The following is a 19,199-nucleotide window of genomic DNA, read 5'->3' as shown; positions in this document are numbered from 1 at the left end:
GTGGTACTGGTCTACTGGAGTATGCCAGATAACCATTCGTTCATTTAATTTTTTGTCTAGAGAGTCTATGCCCTGCTCCGTAGGAAAAAGGCGTTCTTGGCGAAGGAGGTTTAACTCCTGCATAAATAAACGTGACCTGGGTATCTTCCGAAGAGGGAACTTCGATTCGATGAATCCGAGTCATCTGACCGAATGATCCTGCAAGCTGCTTCCACCGTGCTGCTGAGCTGATTCGGAGAGTTTCCGGGGTCCAGCGGCCAGGTGGTGTGACGACCGCGGCTTCTTTTTTTACCTTCCCCGCCTGCCAAGGCAATTGGATTTGACCGTGATGCCATGCCACGGACAGGAGACAGGAAAGGCGGTTCTGATTGACTGCTCGTTCTCGTTCTGCAGTCCTGCACCGCCCACTGATGTATAACCGCTTCCCAGGTTTCCCTCTCATACCGAATACCGATCGGTCAATCACGAGCAACTGATGCAATACATGCAACGTGACTGTTTCGTATGCGCGTCATGCGTTCAGTTGTCAAGGCTGTTTGACAAGGCCACGGTGTTCTTTCGTTTGGTTGAAGAGGTAGTACGTGCTATTCTAGATGAAGTCCATTTTTTCAACCTCCGTTTTACTTGACAGATTGCCTTTTTTTTCAGCGTCAATCTACATACTACGAAACATGTTTTCCAACTGTCAAAAAAGATACTAAAATCCACGTACCATATCGGTCGCCGTGCCCATGTCGTCCGTCAGATAAATATAGATATAGATATTGCGCCCACTTGGCCTTCTCGAATGCTCACATCACAGGCTGGCGGCGGCGGGTCTCCATCCAGCTGCCCCGCGGCGACGGCGGCCTTACCGTGCGCCAAGCGGCGGCGCTGTCCGTCCACCTCGCTGATGACGCGATGCTCTGCCGGCGAGGTCACCCCGGTTATTTCCCCTTCCATTCCATTCATGTGATTTGTGTCATCAGATCCGAGTAGGACTGGAAAAAAAAGAGCTAAGCTCGATGAGCCGCCTGGTGCTCGCAGCGGCTCGAAGTCTAGAACAATTCTAGGTCGAACTTGTTTTTATGGCTCGAGAAAAGAGCGAGCGAGCTTGGTGCCTTTCATGAGTTGGCTCGTGACTCGACTAAACAATATTTTGTTAGAAAAATCTAATTAACATATAGAGTTAGTACTTAGTAGGCGATTAGTTTATGTTATTTACGAAACTAATATATTTTCTATATTATAGAAAATTAGTAACATATTTATTTTACTAATTTAAAGTATGTTGCTTAAATTAATTTTAAGATTTTATATTATAATTTAGAGGGTGAGTTTATACTTGTGACCAAACTCATTGGCTCGACGAACCGATAGCAAACCTGTTGCCGAATGAAGCCAATTTTTTAAGCTGGATAGAAAAGCAAACCGAGCGCGGTTCATTTCGTTTTCACCGTTGGACCCGAGTCACGGCAATGGAAGCTCTTGTCGGGGCCGATAGCTAGCTCCTTGGCGGATCTCTATAGGGGTGGGCACTTTTTTACCATAAACCGAACCGAACCGAAATTTCGGTTTTTCGGTAATTCGGTTCGGTTTCGGTTTTTGTATCTCAGAAGTTCGGTTTTCGGTATCGTAATCGGTTTTCACCGTATACCGAACCGTAATAAAAAACCAAATACCAAACTTTATCAATTCTAAAATTTGACTTTCGATTATGTGAACTAAATGTGTGAAGCAATTAAATTGTTGTTCACTTATTTATATGTGATGTATGATGTATCTCTAAATATTTGTACCTGTATAATTTTTACTTTTTAAAATTATGTGTAATCTATCATGTAAACTTGTTGTATATGTTGTCTTAGTATAAGTTTGGTATTCGGTTTTTACCGAAAAACCGAAGTAAAAAACCGAAACCAAACTTCTTGGTTTTTTATTTTCTAGAAAACTGACTGGTTTCTAATGTCTAGAAAACCAAAGTTTTTTAAAACCGAAAAACCGAACCGAAATTTAAAAAAAAAACCGAATGCCCAACCCTAGATCTCTGGCACCTGTAGGCTGTTAAATCAATTAATTATCCTCAGCGAATATTACCAGGGGTTGTTTATTGCCAAACCACGGTTTGGTGTGGACGCATGGTGATCTAGCACGGCTCTGATTGGGCGTATAATCTGGTCTACGACTATGCCTGTGGCCTGTGGGCCGTGGCACTTGGATTCTCGGGGAAGGCTTCATGCTTCTACGTGTATTTTTAAAAGGACCAAAGTACTAGGATAAATATTTTAATTTGGACGACCTACTTACTTGTGGTACAAGAAGGAATTAAATAAGATCAACTTGTGTCAAGTGTCACGTGTGGGGGGTTAATTTGCCCTCTATGTTATTTATCAGTATTACTTTTCCAAATACAAAAAAAAGGTCGGAAGCTATTGGTGAATGTTTCGAGCTCTAAAACGTCGTATAACTTCAAAGAAGTGAGTATTCTAGTTGCCATTATCCGATCATCCACTGAAATATCTAGATCATAAAGTAAAGCAAGAATGAGTAGATTGTGACCGTGCTGTGGACGATTCAACGAGACGGTACGGCCAAGAACAACTTTTCAGGCTTTTGTTTGGATATTTTAGTAGCTGACGCGCGAAAGATTTTATAGCAATCTAAATTCTAAAAAGGTTGTCGGAGCAGGACATTGTATTCAACGGAATGATAAATAGTACGTGCACGTCAAATACCTGTAGTAGGATTCATTCATGCGAATGCGATCATCACGCTACCGATTCCGGGATAGCCTGGCTCCATGGGATTGGGCCGGCCGGGTCTCGGTTTAGACTAGAGACTGGTCTAGCCGACCTACTGCATGCACACTTGTCCGTTTCTCAGTGGGAGAATTCATATCACCAGCATGCGTCCACATTAGCTCATAAATAGCTCGGCAATGAGATGGAATTGGACATTTGAAAACAATACCTAGACCAAAAAAAAAACGAAAGTATATTGGTTATGAAACATTACGGTGGTCTGCTGGAACAGGATTGCCATCGTCATTTCTATTCCACTGGTGGTAAGACAGCATGAGTCATGTTTTTCTGTTGTAAAACTGTGAACGACTGTACCTGCCTTCTCTGAACGCTGAGTAGTCTGGCTGGGGGTCATAAAACCTGCAAAATGGTCATGGGTATACCTGCCACCCCACCAAAGGCGATAGACACCTATTTCTGTTTCTTTTATCATTTATAAAATTTTCGAACATTTTAAACATAAAAAAAATGAAAAGCTACACAGATCCCACGGTTTGCCGGGCCGGATCACTAGCCTAGCCCAACAGACCCAAATAGTACACATTGAGTTTGGGCCCAAATATAATGAGCCCGCCGTCTCCTTGACCGAAGCCCACTCTGAGAAACAGATCGAACAGAAGCGCAGCCATCCATCAGCTATTCATTCAGCTATCACAAAAGAAAAAAAAAAGGCCGCGACGAGCCGACGAGCAACGACGACCATGGCGACGATGGCCGCTTCTTCCTGCCACGGGCAACTTCTCCTGTTTCTCCTCGTGGCCGTCGCGTCGGCCTGCCTCGGCTCCGCGGCAGCGCATCAAGCCGGGTAGGTGTACCTGTCCTAAACCTCCCCTCGTTCCGTGATCTGATCGGCCGGATGCTTTGCTGACGGCTCTCCCGATTTGGCTCATGTGCTTGGTGGCTCTAGATCTGGAGAGGGCTACACGATCGCTGGCCGCGTCAAGATCGATGGTAAGTGATTCGGCTCCCACTGAATTCGGCCGTATTCGTATTTAGGTTCTTGCAGGTGCTAGGTTTGCGGCGTTTAGGGATTGTGTAAGTGTAATTAAGTTATAAATTAGTTGCGCCTTATATTGTGCTGGGGTCGATCTTTTTTTTCTTCTTCTATTGCTGGATGTGCCTGTATTTTGTGTAGATGTCAAACAATTCATGTGTCTAAAGCTGCGAACTGAAGCAATTTCGATTGGTAGGAAATTAGTAGTATGCGACCATCCACTGACTGTTGAACTGATGCAAATTGACGATGCCCTGTTGCTCGTTGGTTTTGGGATCTTCCGTGGTAAATGATTTTGTGAAGTTTTAGCTAAATTTATAGCTTGCAAACTTAAAGTACGGCCCTGAATTGTGCAAGCGTGTGTATGCCTGTGTTCTGTTCCTGTTGTCTGGTGCTTACTGCAACTGAAATGAATTATCAGCTAAGTTCTGTTCAAAAAGGGAAGTATACAGATGTACAAATTCTGAAGCTGACATGTTGATTTATGCTAATATCATTGTAGAAACCTAATGGATTTGCAATAAGATCTTGCTTCTATGATAGAATGATGACATGTCAGCGTGATTTTTGATAAGGTGCCTGCAATTGGAGGGGCTCTGATATGTTTTTTGTTCGGCATCTCTCTCTCTCTCTCTCCACTACTAAACTAGTTTTCTTGATGTGTGGATGCATTGCTATCTTACTATGATGTTTTGACCAATGCTTCTGATAAGGTTTGTCGGAAGTAAGCCAAAATTGATACAAATTAAACAATGAATGAATGTGTGTATGTGTCTTCTTCCCTGAGAGTACTTTTAGCTTATGGATACTAGTTATGGGATTTTTCAGTGTAGGATTTGTTCATTTAGATGTTTATTGCACCTTGAAGCATGCTTGGAACCTAAAAGCTACTAACCCATGCTGTCTGTCTGATGTGATCTTTGTGTTATGGATATAGGCACGAGCGTGAAGGGCTTTGGTCTTGCAACAAAGACATCAAACACAAAAGTGATACTTAATGGCGGCCAGAGGGTTACATTTGCCAGGCCAGACGGCTACTTTGCATTGTATCCTACAAAAGATGCATTGCCATAAGTTCAATTTTATTCTGATTTTTCCTGGAAACTTCATCTATTAAAATGATATAGCTCGTACTATCATACATTTATCTGTTTGTTGTTGGTAAAATTGATGCCGAGGGATGGGTATGTACTAAGCAAAGAAACTGTAGCTCTCATCATGCGCATACCATTAATTCTTGCCCGCTCTTGGGTATATCTTTCATTGTATACAATTATAGATCAGTGTTAGGAGATCACTATATTTGCTTTATTGTTGGCTCCTTGACCTGATATACTTTAGCCACAACGTGCCAGCTGGAACTCATCTGATTGAGGTCTCCTCAATTGGTTACTTCTTTTCCCCAGTAAGTATTTATTCCTTGATTTTGTTAGTATGGTGAAGGGAAATGAATACAGGTAATTTACTCCATATTTCTTGTAAATGATAGGTTCGCGTAGATATCAGTGCAAGGAATCCTGGTTATATTCAAGCAGCATTGACTGAAACTAGAAGAGTTCTAAATGAGCTTGTCCTGGAACCTCTGAAAGAAGAGCAGTACTATGAGGTAGGTATTGCTAAATATTTTTTTGTATACTTGTTTCCTCGGAGTCCTCACTTCTCACTGCTGACTCATGTTGGGTTTGATCTGGCCTATCCCAACTTGCTTTTGCTTTGGGCTAAAAGGCTTCATTGTTGTTACTACTGTGTTCTTCACTTCCTACTTTTGTCAAGTATTATGAAAACAACCTCTTTAAATGTTTCATTTTTCAATCTTTCAAGGTTAGGGAGCCTTTCTCCGTCATGTCACTTTTGAAGAGCCCCATGGGGTTGATGGTTGGTTTTATGGTCTTAATGGTCTTTGTGATGCCCAAGATGATGGAGAACATAGGTATATTACTATATTTGACCTCTTTTACATCAGATGGATACAAGCTTTCAGTTAGTATGTTGCACTAAAAGCTTGCAATTAGCAAACATCAGCTTTCTAATAACAGTGTTGTTTGAGCTTTATGCAATTTTATAGAGTAAGCAGGGCATCAAGTTTATTAGTTTAAACTGTTGTGCTTCTGGATTTCTTGGTTATAATCTGTCCTTTCTGTAATTATATTACTAATGACATGGGCCGTGATGATTTTCATTATCTAAAACTTCTCATGTTTGTGTTGTTTGTCTTATACTTGCTAAACACATTATTTATATTTAGTTCATTTTTACCTGTAACCTATATACTTCAACGTTTCATCTTAAAATTTCAATACAGTAAGTTAACAATGTTAGAACCTCCCAGATTCACTTGAGAGAAACCTTGGAGAGCTGTTTTTTTCCCTATGATCATATCAGTTGTAGGCCTCGTGATGTATTTTGTCATTATTGATCTTATGTTCCTCCTAGAGCTTATAAAATGGTTCTACGCAGATAACCCTTTTCATTTATTGATTGTGGGATGTTTTAGTTATCGTTAAATGCTGAAATTACAGTTGCACTTCAATTACGTAGTTTTTCTTCAGCTTTTGAAATGCTAATACTGATTTCGTTTCTATATATGCCTAACTGAATTTACTCTTGTGATGAAGATCCTGAGGAGATGAAGCAAGCTCAAGAACAAATGAGGAACAACCCCGTATCATTGTCTGGCTTGCTAGCCAGAGCGCAGGGCTAGAAGTAGCACATGAGGATGCTGCAAGGGTCTAGATTCTATAATGTGTTTAAGGGCAGTACTGAAGTGCTTGACATGCCATGTCACTCGGAGTAATTTCCTGGGGACAAGGTGGAAACTCTTTCCCCTGTTTTTACTGTATTTTAACTTGCAGTTTTTCTGTTAGGGCTTGTTCGGTTATTTTCAATCCATATGTATTGGAGGGGATTGATACGGATTGGAGGGGATTTTGACTTTGAATCCCCCTCAATCCATATGGATTGGGGCAGAACCGAACATGGCCTTATGTAGAACCTTCTGAAACCTCTAGCTGAGCTAGTCATTTGGCACATCATATAACCACACATTGAGATATTCTTGTTCAATTTGTATTGTATGAATCAGCTGAATCTAACACATTGATTAGTCATCGGACCGCGGCTGCACCCAGCAGGCATACTTGTTTATTTGACTTGGCTAAATATTTGACTTGTAGTTTAGCCTGAAAAGGATTAGAAGGCCTAGAAGAGGATTTGAATAAACTTTTTTATTCTGCAAACAGTGTAAAAGAGTATTTTGGGTGGTGCTCTCGTGCAAGTAGATCGGGATTACATCCAAATGAACAACAAACACGAAATAGAGCTTAAGATAATATACAAAACAGAGCACAAGATAAGAATAAGATATTTATCATAGAGATTTTTTGCATATCCTTGCAATTTTATCTAGTGCCTTATTTGTCAGCATAAATGTTCTAATCTCTTCTATACCATTCATATACAATTTCTTACCCTTCCATTCCATCGCAAGTGGCGTAAAACCGTTTCAACAGTTCACTCGTATGGTCACCCAAAAAAATGTTTTACACTGTAGATTACATTGTTCGCATAGTATAGTTTGGATATGAGGATGTGAATGAGTAAACTGCTGGAGATAGACTAAGAGGATAAGAAAATTGCATGTCATAATCCCTTCTATGACATGACACTGGCGATGACATGGTAGGATGATAAAATACATTCTATATGAGATTTATAATGACAAATAAGGTACTAGACAAAATTATAGTGGCATACATAGAATTGCCTTTTATCATATGATTTAGCTCACCACCTAAGTTTGTATAAGTCAAAATTGTTGAGAAAGCCACCCAAAGCTTGGACATCGAACCCTATCCTCTTTTGTTTTCAGGACAAACGAACAAGTTTCTAGTTTGAGGGGTTTTACTAGAATTTTGAGGTAACTAGGTGAGTGCCCGTGCGTTGCAACGGAACATAAATTATTCGTTAAAATGTTAGCCTACAATGATTACAGTAAGAAAAACAACACATAATTTATAATCAACATTGTAGTCCTCTGCAGAGACAATGTTTGAGAGAGGTCATGCTAACAAGACAAAAAATCTAAAAGATAATTATTTATACGCAGATGTTCTTATAATAGTATTTCACATGTCCTATGTAATGAAAACCATCAATTGTCACTATTTTAGTATTCCTTGTGATTTAATCTTCTCCCATACATCTAGCGAACCTTGTATGCATAGATGAAAAGCAAAGGAGACAAAATTGGCAGAGATATATACTTGTAGTTCCATTGTAATTTCTCAAACAAATGGCACAAGCGAGTACACATTTATTAATATAGCAGAAAAATAACACAAAAAATAGCCAAAGAAGGAAAGAAAAAGAAAAACAAATAAAAACTACCAATAGCACCCAAAATAAACTAAGTACTTTGCAATATGGAAATATGGATTCCATTGCACGTAAACCTTTCTATCTAAAGAAAATATGATATGATGAAAGAGTGGAACATAGGTACATAACCTGACCTGAAACCATACTCATAACTCTCAGTTTATAAGGTGAGCGGTCAGTACAATGATAGAGCCAAAATCAGAATTAGCTTGTTACGGGCATCAAAACAACAATCACAGTCACCTTGTTCACGCTACATCAGCCAGAGGGCGGCAACATCGTAGCATACCCGGGGTAGTAGAAGCAGCACGCGGGAATCGACTCCACAGCGGGCAACAGGGACCCGACCTTGTAATGCCCCTCATTTCTAAATGATGAATAAATGATGGATGTGGTAACCTTTTGTTGTAGCATAGAAATTAGTTTGAAAGCAGCACAAAAAAGCTAATACATATAAAAGAGTTAACACTATAGATTAAGTAGGTTACAATTTGATTTGGTAGAATGCAAATACATCATTGTGGCAGAAGCAGCATATGTCCAGGTAGTAGGCGCTTCATACATCATATTAGCCTCCTCCACAATACAAAGAGCCTGTCATTACATACAACAAATTCCACTATTAAAATCACAGCAATCCTGAACCAAATGTTGAATACTTTAAATTAAGAGGAAAGATGCATAAAACACAACTATTGGAACATGTCATTTACAAGTCTTATAAAGCCATGCAAGTTAAACCATTGAAACAGAGCATTCTATATGTTGACATATAGAACCTACAAGGTATGCAGGCAAGACAGGCTTCTCAAATATGTGGATAGAATCAATTTATGGGCATCATTTTTAGCCTTACCTTATGTGCTTATTAAAGAAAATAGTATTTTTAATGTCTAACTTGTTCAAACTTGATCCTTTGTTCTCCTGTCAATTTTCACTGTTATATTAAAAGCAAACACATAGTAGAATAGTTGAAATTGGCTAGTAAGATCTGTGAAACAGAGAGACAAGCATATTAGTGAAACCTCTTCGCTCCAATTCTTCACTAAATTTAAAGAATAAAACTTAGAACTAACTTGCATTAAAGAAATCAACAAAAGGATAATATATTCAAATAAATGAAGTTAAAATGGTTGGATCATTGCCCTCAAATTCAAGAAGCTAGGTTAAATCGAGGCCAAGCATTACAGTTTTTGATGCTCAACTGGACAAAAGGGTCTGCAACTATATCTATATATTATTAATATGTGTGCACCACACATATCTAAAAAATGGAAGGGAAGTAAACACTTATTGGTTGTTATTTATAAAAATGGGAGGTTATTACATCACAAATCATCACTCAAAGGCAGGTTATTATCAACTACATAATGATTAGATACGCATATAATCGATCTCTGCTTGTTTTCTTTTATGCTTCCTAAATGTGAAAGTTGTAGAGTAGTATCCTCTCTCCTGTCCAAAAAAGGAGTACTCATACCTGAGCTCAACAGTTCTAGAGTATGAAAGATAAATATAAGAAAACAAGTACTATTCTTACCCAATGATGAGGCATGATGTCAGGGATTGATTGCCTCCTCATGGAAATATCTCAAGGCATATATAGGCAGGGAAACACACCCGACAGCCATCCCTCACGCATTGCAGCTGCAATTTCCACTATGGCAATGAAACAAAATTTCACGGTTCTGGAGAAGTAGATAAAAGAAAAAAGGAATTTAGAGTGGGCTAGAGCATCACAGCTTCATCAGATAAACGAGCTACTGCTATCTTGCTGCTTAAGAGGGGAGCCAAAAGGATGACAACTTGTGTTGATGAGTTGCTAATTCTCTGTCCCATGTACCTCATGCCAATAGTCCATACCAACACTAAAAATGAAAATTAAACCTTCTGAACTTGCTATGCGGTGCAGACACAGACAACAGAACAACATTTCATATATGCTAAACACATACCTTCTATAGCGAGGAGGGTGGGCTTCTTTAGTGGGCGATCTGCTTGGAGTTGGCAAACAGCAGCAGAAAATAGGGCTTCTTCATAGGCTCCGTTGCTGCACTAAAATAAACAAACAACAGTAGAAAGCAATGGCAAGGAGTTGGCAAAATGAAGAAAATCATCTGTCTAGCGCTAGGAGGCAGAAAATTCACATAACTTCCGACACAGGGCAGGACGACCAATCCGTTCTAGGCCCTGTCATCGCCTCTGCCACATCGTCGCGCCAGAAAAGTAGCAAAACTATGAACTCCAGGACCACATACTATAATTGGTTGATTACCTGAAAACCAAACAAAAGTCACAGATTGTTTACATCACAAGTGTAATGCCCCAACATTCTCATATGAATTAGGCATGCATAAACCTGAAAGGGCGTCCATAAAAACACATACATTTTTTCTCTGGTCCGAGCGATGTTGTTGGACCAACTAACATAAACAGCTCCTGAAATGTCCTCCACCGAGTATCTTGCCTCGCCGATGATCTATCACACATCGCCGCAATATATCTAATTCCAATCCTGATGAAACGTGTTGAAGGTATATAACTAAATATTAGGCGCAATAAAAAATATAGACTGAGAAACACCTAATTTTCCCCAATTTACTCATATTTGTCCAGTAAATCTTCTCTCCGTGTCCCTCAAAAGATGACTCCCGCACAGTCCTAAATCCCCAATTTTTATTCTCTTTGTTTACTATTTTGAGTCTAATTGGTAAATGGTGATACCTTGCTTGCTAGATTTGTCTAAGTACACCTTATTGTGTGCTTGGGAACAATGTACTAATGCAGAACAAATCAGACTACGCCCGTTGTACAAATGACTAAATAGATAGGTAAAATCACACATCTTGTTAAGAAAATAGAAAACACTAAAGCACTAAAAAAATCTTGAATGAGCTCAGATATAAAGAAAAACATTTATCATGACAACCCACAAAGGGAAGTCTCATAATGAGCTAGATAAAAAGAGTATGAAACAATAAACACCAAAGCACTCAAAAAATCTTGAATGGAGTCAGATAGATTTGGAAAAACACATATCATGACCAGAAATGCATGATTTTGGAACATGACTATTTGTTGTCGTACATAAGCAGTCAAATTACGACAAAGGTGAACTTGTAAACAACACTCCACATTTCCCTGTTCTATAATGTAAGCAGAATAAAGTAAAAAGAAAGCAATTTCCTCATATTATATGAGCAGAAAATATAAACTACTGATCTAGTATATATATGAATAGCGAAAAGGATCAAGATTGTGGATTAGGAGCTCAAACATCCAAGCTGATCAGGTTTAGCAGTTCAGGTAGTCCAACCAAGCTGATCCTATCACAATATCATGTGTGTTGTAGGAACTATTAGCATACTCCTTTTCTGATCCTTCAAAATGGATAACATAGAAACACAAACGTGACAACAGTCGATGAGAATCTCACTCTCGAAAGCTGATTTTAAAAGCAACAATGGAGCATATCTTGGATTTATTAAATTGAGTCGTGTCTTTCTTGCGCACCCTTTTCTGGATCTGTGAATTGCGTAGTACACAAGGCACGACATGAGTGCTGTTTACCAGGGTAAGAAAATTCTCCCAGTAAAACAGTGAAATAGAAAGAACAAAAGAATTGAACTCAGCAGCAGCACTTACCCGTGTCGCCAGCTGCGGTAAGCCAAGTGTTGATAAATTTGAGATTCAAGAAAAATTAAAGGTTTAGTAATTCACATATGACATAATGCATAAAAAAGTGTGATCTTAATTCGTCATATTGTATCACTTTAGAAACAGTATATATTATATATTCATTAGCACATATGCATAAAAACCACCAGCTTAGTTACTCCGCAAGCCAAATTTGAGCTCAAAAACTGTGATTGATATTCTAAGGGCAAAAGGAAAATATCAACCCCAAATTGATCCATGGTTAGAAGCTTACCCACAATCTTTCTCATTTTCTTTGTTTTTTGTTTCTTGAAGTTTTGTACCATGTTTCATTTACATCTTTTAACAAGGCACGACAGAAGATAGAACCCTCCTGTTTTCCTTCAAACAAAAAAATTACCAAGTAGAAATCGGAGTGTAGGCCACTCTTTGTCCTCTCGTCAAACTGACTTTGGTTCAACTCAAACTCATGAATCCGCAGGAAGCAGACACATGAGCCTCCTTATTGGATCTCCATATCTTCATCAAGAATGTGTGGCACAGATCAGGTCGCTATAACCGCGACCGAGTGAGATGAGATCCAAAGTGGTCAAGTTTGTTAGTATAAGCAGGCCAGGGTTTGTGTTATAACAATTTGTCAACATGAACTGAGTGCCACGATTCAAACATGAGTTGTGAATTCATATAAAAAACTTATATCCTTCTACAGTTATAAACAGTGGCAACTGAATGAATTAACAAGATATTTGTACCCCACCAAGTGCATGCTTATCAACCTAGAAGACCAACTGAATGAATTAATTTTTAAAAGATGTTAACAAGAGCATAAAATGGCAATTAGTATCTTTGAATTTCAGTGCATCTTATCAGAATATGTTCATTCTGTAGCAACGCACGGGCATTTACCACGGATAAGAGAGGACATCAAAATCATTAAAGGACTAAAATGAACATTTATATATAAAAAAAATGGGGTGATGTCATCATACAAAACACTGCATATTATTACAACAGTTAAATAAAATATCCTAAATCATGGCGAGTAGCTCCCTATTATTATAACATATACACAATTGCACCCCAAGGACAGTGTCCTCATTTATTGGATACAGAAATTTGGAATACTACAACAGTCCCCTACCACCCTGTTGCACTAAGGGTAAATGCAGGGAGATAAACATAAATACATACATGCATAAATATTCCATCCGTATGTATACGAACTTAGATGGACCTCTTGTGTGATCACGACAACAGCAGCAGCACAAGTCTGATGATTCTCTTCGTGTTCCTTAACTACTGTGATGCTGTTATCAAGTTTGATGACCCCCTTTACAAGTTATCATCATCAAATATTGTCGAGAGCACAAGCCCTCGGACGAATTTGCTCATTTGAACCCTTTCCTTCTGATCTTTCTCCGACAATGATGGTTCAGCCCTGTAGATTCACCACACCAATTTAATCAAGAATAAACACCACATAGAAATATAGTGAACGAGGGGGAAACATTAAACCATGTTCATTATTTTGTTCAACTCACAAACAAAAGATGGCTTTGTTGACAATTAGCATTGCGAAACTAAGGAATTATGCATGACCAGATAAGAAAAATGGAGATTTGTTCATTTCGTAGGTCTCTGACAGAACATGTGGATGCAATCATGCATGCAACTCATAACAATCCCTTAGAAGAGGATCTGCTATAATTTTCTAGAAGCGTAACATTTTTCATTTGCTAGCACTACAAAAATCTATTCACCTTTTTGTTTGTTCCTAGCTTGGCTTATGCCCGTTCACTACAAATATAAGATGCCTACCTCCAGGTAAGACACAACACAGAGAAGACCAATGTATAAGCATCAATAGCACGGAAGAAATTGCCTCAAGCAACATGATAATAACCATTTAATACGTGACAGTCCTTGTGAGTTGCTAAGGCGAAGCACAAAACTGGAGCAGGAACATAAGAGATGAAAATAGCATGTGACCACATCTTTTTCTCTAGTCTCGATATCATGACATGTATGTATTTTACCTTCATTGGATGAACCGTTGTGGGGCAGTTTGATATCAGGTCAGATGGAAGTTGCATGCCACAAGAATATGAGCCTACACATCCTGTCACTTGATTCAACATGCATACCTTTTCATCATCACTATCGCCAGAGTTTGCCTATATAACACATAGGCAACATATCAATGAAACTACGAGCAACCTGTTGCAGAGTTCAGTAATTGTCAGCTAGGTTTTAACATACCTGGATGGCTTTGTCAACCATCTGCCTGTCCTGTGATAGTAATCAGCCCAAGAAAAGTGAAAACTTCAAATAATGTCTTTGCGCGCCTGACAGACGTCATGTTTCAGACAATATAATTTTAGATACAATAAAATCCTAATAGCACAACGCGACTCACCTACAAGGTACAACAGAAAACAAACATTCATGTTTCAGTAACCACTAACCAGTGGTGACACACAATAAAATATGCCTTTGTTGAAAATAAGAAAATTTCATGTTTAGTTGACTAAACATAAAAAGTTCTTGCATGATATTATCAGATCTTTCAAATTCATGTTCATCATCCGAACTTCCCTGTAAAGAAACCACAATTAGATCCAGTTTGGCCCTTTTTCCGAGTTCGTGTTGAACTCAATTCTCAATGCCTGGTTCACACGCTTGAAGATAGTATCTTACACAATTCTACTTTGCAAAAAATGTTTAGGGGCTAGTTTAGAAACCCCATTTTCTTAAGATTTTTTTATTTTTCCAAAGAAAATTAGTTCATTTTTCTCGGGAAAATAGAAAATTTCCTTAAAAGAAATGGAGTTCCCAAATTAGCCCTAAAATGGCCAAAAATTCCCACCTTACGCTCAACACAGATCACTTTATGTCTATGTATCTTCTCCCAAAAACAACCATTAAAAGTTCAGAGGCAAAAAGGAGGAGATTTTTTTTGGCGAGGAGGGGTGGACAAAAAGAAATACCATCTTGTGACTTGTGAGCTGCTGGCCTTGGTATTAAAAATCTGGAGGCCATGAATATTGGCCTTCTCTGTGAGTGGTGGTACAATAATTTTAGATACAGTAAAATACTAATAGCATAACGCTCTCTTCAGTAACGATAGGTTGTATAATGAAAGCTTAAAAACTTGAGCACAAATAATATAATTTTAACCTAGCTAATAACTTATTAGCCGACTAATAATTAGAAGAACATATCAACATACACTTAGAAAAAAATGTAATTTGAGTTCCACGTGTATAGATGAAGTTGGTAAGGGATTATCGGGTGGAGTAGGATACACGCTAGTGGCCAGCATGGAGAGGAAGAACCCGTCATACCTGCAATGAATCTCAAACCCAGCCTCTCAATCAGTCAACCTTTGAGTCATTATAGAAGAATGGATCTTCAAATTAAAAGGGGGGCGAGTTAGGGAAGAAACAACGAGACGAGAGGGTGCAGACGCACCACTTGAAATCGACGCCACACATCGGCATGGTCTTCGTTCTCTTGTTAAGGGCCGAACTGAAGAACAAAAAATCAAGAGTAGAACTTTAATTGGCAGTTCAAAATTGAATAAATAAATGGGAAAATTCATCCGTCAATCCCACGACCGCATCGCACGAACCCGAAAATCCACACTGCTCACCTGAGTCCAGCCAGCAGGCGGAAGCACTGCAGGGGCAGGGGAGGGGTTCGCCGCTGACAGCGCAAGCTCGCCACCCCGATGCGACCGAAGGCTTGCCGGGGAGACAGGGAACGAGGAGGCAAGGGAGATTAAGATACTGTTGTGATTCTGCTCATCGCCGAGGAGTGAGCTTCTCGCCGCCTCCGCAGCATCTCATCGCAACGCCTTCCGATTTCCGAACCAGTCCACGAAAGCAAACGGGACGGAATCGGAGACAGCAAGCGCTCCCGCACGGCAGCACCGAACGGACTCGGCCGCCTAGCCAGCTAGCCTGTCCGTGGCGGGAGTCGATGATGAAGTCCTCCTCGTCGTCACTGTTGGAGACGACGGACTGCACGAAGGCGATCCCGAAGAAGCTGAGGAGGTAGATGAGACATGCCACGACGCCGCAGATGGCGAAGATCTCGGCGAGGGAGACCACGTGGAGCGGCGTGGAGGCGCGGATCTTCTCCCGCCACCGCCGCATCAGGTACACCAGCGACGCGGCGAACATCACCGAGAAGATGAGGTTCGTGTGCCGGATCGGCAGCGGCAGCGCGTCCCCAGCGCCGAGAAGATGAGGTTCGTGTGCCGGATCGGCAGCGCGTCCCCCGCCTGCACACGCACCTGCTGCCCCTCGCCGTCGGTCGCCTGCTGGCGCCGTAGGGAGCTCCCGTGCGGCGGCGGAACCCTGCGACGGACCTCCATAGCCATAGGGTGCGTCGGGCTTGCTCGTCGGCGCTCAACCGCACGGCGGCAAGGAGGAGGAGCGGAGCAGTGGCCCGGGGTTTGGAGATTTGATTTGGGAGGAGGATCGATCTCGACCCGTGGAGGGGGAGGCGGGGCGGCGGCGGCTCACGCGGGGTGGGGGAGGGGGAGGCGGGGGGACAAACGTGGGCGTGAGCGGGCAGACGGTGTAGATTTACGGAAGCGAGCGGACGGTGCAGATTTACCGAAGGCAGAACCAGGGGAGGCAGCCTACCCCTTACAGCCTTAATAGTAGTAAAGATATGCAAAAGCACGTAAACAGGTGTACCGTGATTATTACACGTGGTAGGAGAAGAAGAAGTTGTCGATGAGGCTGCTCTTGCCGCTGATTTCCAAGACCTTCGGAATCTCCTCGGGCCGGACCACGCTGTGGAAGGAACAAAAGCACGTAAACATGTATCTGTCGAAGTCTTTAACACAATGAAAAAATACCAGTAACCATAACACAGATAGCATGCAAAAGCACGAACAAAAGCACGAAAAATATCGTTGTGCGTCCTTGAAGGCGCGTCAACTGTTCTTTAGTGAATTTGGATTACTCCCACACCCCCACACCCTCAATGACTCTCCGAGAAGAGAATGCAAACACAATATGTAATGTCTACTAAGTTACTAACTGCTTCCAGCAAATATAAAGCGCCCATAATTAAATTAAATTGATGAGTTGAAAGACACAAACCTGCAAGAACTTCCACTTTTGAGACCAGTGCCTAGGGTTAGGTACTGTATTTCTGTATGCCTTGTGTCACTGTTTATACATAAGTACATCAGATACGACTGAGCCAAATTACAGAAGCATTTTATCTGATCAATGCATACAAAATTAATTTTGAAATCTCTAAAAGAAAATACAGACATAATTATTTCCGTTGAACAGAAACATCTTCAAATCAATGCATGGACACTGAACACACTTCTTTTTCAGCAGGAAAGATGTTTTAACTAACCTCCCCAGCACTAAGGAACAAATAAGTCTGCTCTGTCAGGGTACCACGAACCATCTTGAGTGTTGCTAATAAACCTGCAAGGACCACTGATGTTGGCCCTGCAAACATTCATATTTTCAAATCAGTACAATTCTGAAGGCAATAAAGTAAAGGATGATGAACGCTTACAACCGATGGATCAAATCCTCCAAGAGCAGTGTATAGAGCAAGTTTGCCTACATGAATTCCCATTCCTTGTAGAAGGATTCGGTATAATATAAGCAAAGGTCCTCATCCTCAGCTCCATCATCAACCTCATCATCAAGGTCCTCATCATCACTCTCAATGTCCTGCAACATATATAGAAGTACATCTAAGAATATTATCAGAGAGGCTAAGTGGCTAGCTATAACGACAATCAACCAAACATGTTTCATTCCCTCGAGATGAGTAAATTATACTTCCACTTAACGAAGTTCAATTTGAAAACAAAATTTCTGACAGAAAACAATAGAACAATAACCAGAGTTTGCTATTACAGACATGCAACACCTGTCATGTATAAACATTTCCAAATCACTTGCTTACCCAAGACATAGAAAAACTTGGAACATGTCCCTGTGCAAAGTAACCTTCTCTTTTACTTTTCTTTAGCAACAAAAATAAGAAGCCATGTAGTTTAATCAACAAAAATAAGAAAAAAAGCCACGTAATCTGGTGTTTGCTGTTGTACAACAACAATCATTTGACCAGATCTTAGAGGTGCACCCGATACACTGGGAACCTTATCAGTCACCAGCTTTGGCGTTGTACTGTTGTAGCCTTTCTTTTGTCACTGGCCCAGAGTACCCACTGAGCGACTGAAATGGACCAGGAGCCCAAACACCACACGCACGGAGCGGTGGTGGCGACGCCCAGGCCCAGCCCGTCCCCGATGGACTGATCAGTGATCATCTGAAAAGGAGGAAGGAGACTGCGGCCGGAGCAAAGTGGCAGGCAGTCTAGCAGCGGTGGAGTGGCCATACCTGATGCAGCCAGCCAGTGTGTGCAGTGCGGCAAAGAGGCCTCGAAGAAGTTGCATACCGTGGGCTCTGAGCCAACGCCCGGAAAGCGAGCTGCATTTGTCTGCCACTCTGTGAATTTGGCATTTTTGAGCGTCCCCAGTCTTGGCCCCAGACCCAGAGTTGTGCCTGCAATCAAAGTTGCTGCTTGGATCGTCAGGATTAAAAAGAAATCATGCTTTCACCGACCGTTCAGGCTTTCGTTTGCCCTTGTAACTGGTATAAGACTGAATCCAGATGTCCTCATGATCTCCAGTCGTCAAATGCGTGCTCCATAAATGATCGATGGACAACTCGTGTTTGTTGTCTGAACATTTCGGCGTTCAGCGCTCACAGAAACCACTGGACATTTATTCAGAAATGTGAGCGAAACAGCTGCCACATTGTTGAGTTCTCTCACAGGAGTGGAAGAGACCTTGTCAACATGGCAAAGAAGAGGACCAATGTGATCCCCATTATTGAGGATGTCAGGCATCCGGCAAGGTACCAGATGTTGGTTGGCATGGTTGATGTTATCTTCTCTGATGTTGCACAGCCAAACCAGGTACCATTTCCTTCGAGCCTGGTGTCTGAATCACTGGGCTGCCACATTGTTGGATTGAGTGTTGTTTACCCTCGTTCTCTGCCTTTATACTCTTTTGATTTTGATCTGGCAATATTGAGCTTAACAAATTATGATCATACTTGGATTCCCATTCAAGACATCAATTGGATGATGCAGATTCGAGTTTCTGATGCCAGTTGTGCTCAATGCCAAACTTATCTTTATTTGCTTTGTGCTATTCTCATTTCTTTGTTTTGCTTTATTGGTTAAGTCCATGTGTGTCATGTACCCAATACAATACTTCACCATTTGGTTTTTGCATTTCTTTTTTTCTGTGCTTCTTGACTATGTCACATTTGATAATCCATCCTTGTTGATTGTAACATTGAGTTTGGAATGTCAATTTGTACATTTCCTGTTAT

The 19,199-nt window shown here is 40.8% G+C and overlaps 1 protein-coding gene and 1 non-coding gene across 2 annotated transcripts; both read left to right on the top strand.

Annotated features, from left to right (window-relative positions):
• The first annotated feature begins 3,387 nt into the window (after window positions 1–3,387).
• Window positions 3,388–6,902, top strand: LOC100278128 (uncharacterized). Its single transcript, NM_001151506.2, has 7 exons — window positions 3,388–3,585; window positions 3,688–3,731; window positions 4,712–4,820; window positions 5,116–5,179; window positions 5,264–5,380; window positions 5,596–5,704; window positions 6,390–6,902. The coding sequence occupies exons 1-7, from the start codon at window positions 3,482–3,484 to the stop codon at window positions 6,473–6,475; spliced, it is 633 nt and encodes a 210-aa protein (NP_001144978.1). The 5' UTR covers window positions 3,388–3,481; the 3' UTR covers window positions 6,476–6,902.
• Window positions 6,903–18,898: 11,996 nt separating this feature from the next.
• LOC111589627 (small nucleolar RNA snoR60) lies at window positions 18,899–18,972 on the top strand. The gene has a single exon (XR_004850983.1). It is a non-coding gene; the product is annotated as a small nucleolar RNA snoR60 (small nucleolar RNA).
• Window positions 18,973–19,199: the final 227 nt, after the last annotated feature.

Source organism: Zea mays, chromosome 6 (assembly GCF_902167145.1).
Source record: "Zea mays cultivar B73 chromosome 6, Zm-B73-REFERENCE-NAM-5.0, whole genome shotgun sequence".
Lineage (NCBI taxonomy): Eukaryota > Viridiplantae > Streptophyta > Magnoliopsida > Poales > Poaceae > Zea > Zea mays.
The sequence above is the reverse complement of the archived record's forward strand: the minus strand, read 5'-3'. Positions and strand labels throughout refer to the sequence as shown.

Excerpts from the sequence above, each read along its gene's own strand:
- LOC100278128 (NM_001151506.2), top strand. The coding sequence starts at position 3,482 with ATGGCGACGATGGCCGCTTCTTCCTGCCACGGGCAACTTCTCCTGTTT. Across the intron at positions 5,180-5,263 it reads TTGGTTACTTCTTTTCCCCA|GTTCGCGTAGATATCAGTGC; the intron begins GTAAGTATTTAT and ends TGTAAATGATAG. Across the intron at positions 5,381-5,595 it reads AAGAAGAGCAGTACTATGAG|GTTAGGGAGCCTTTCTCCGT; the intron begins GTAGGTATTGCT and ends CAATCTTTCAAG.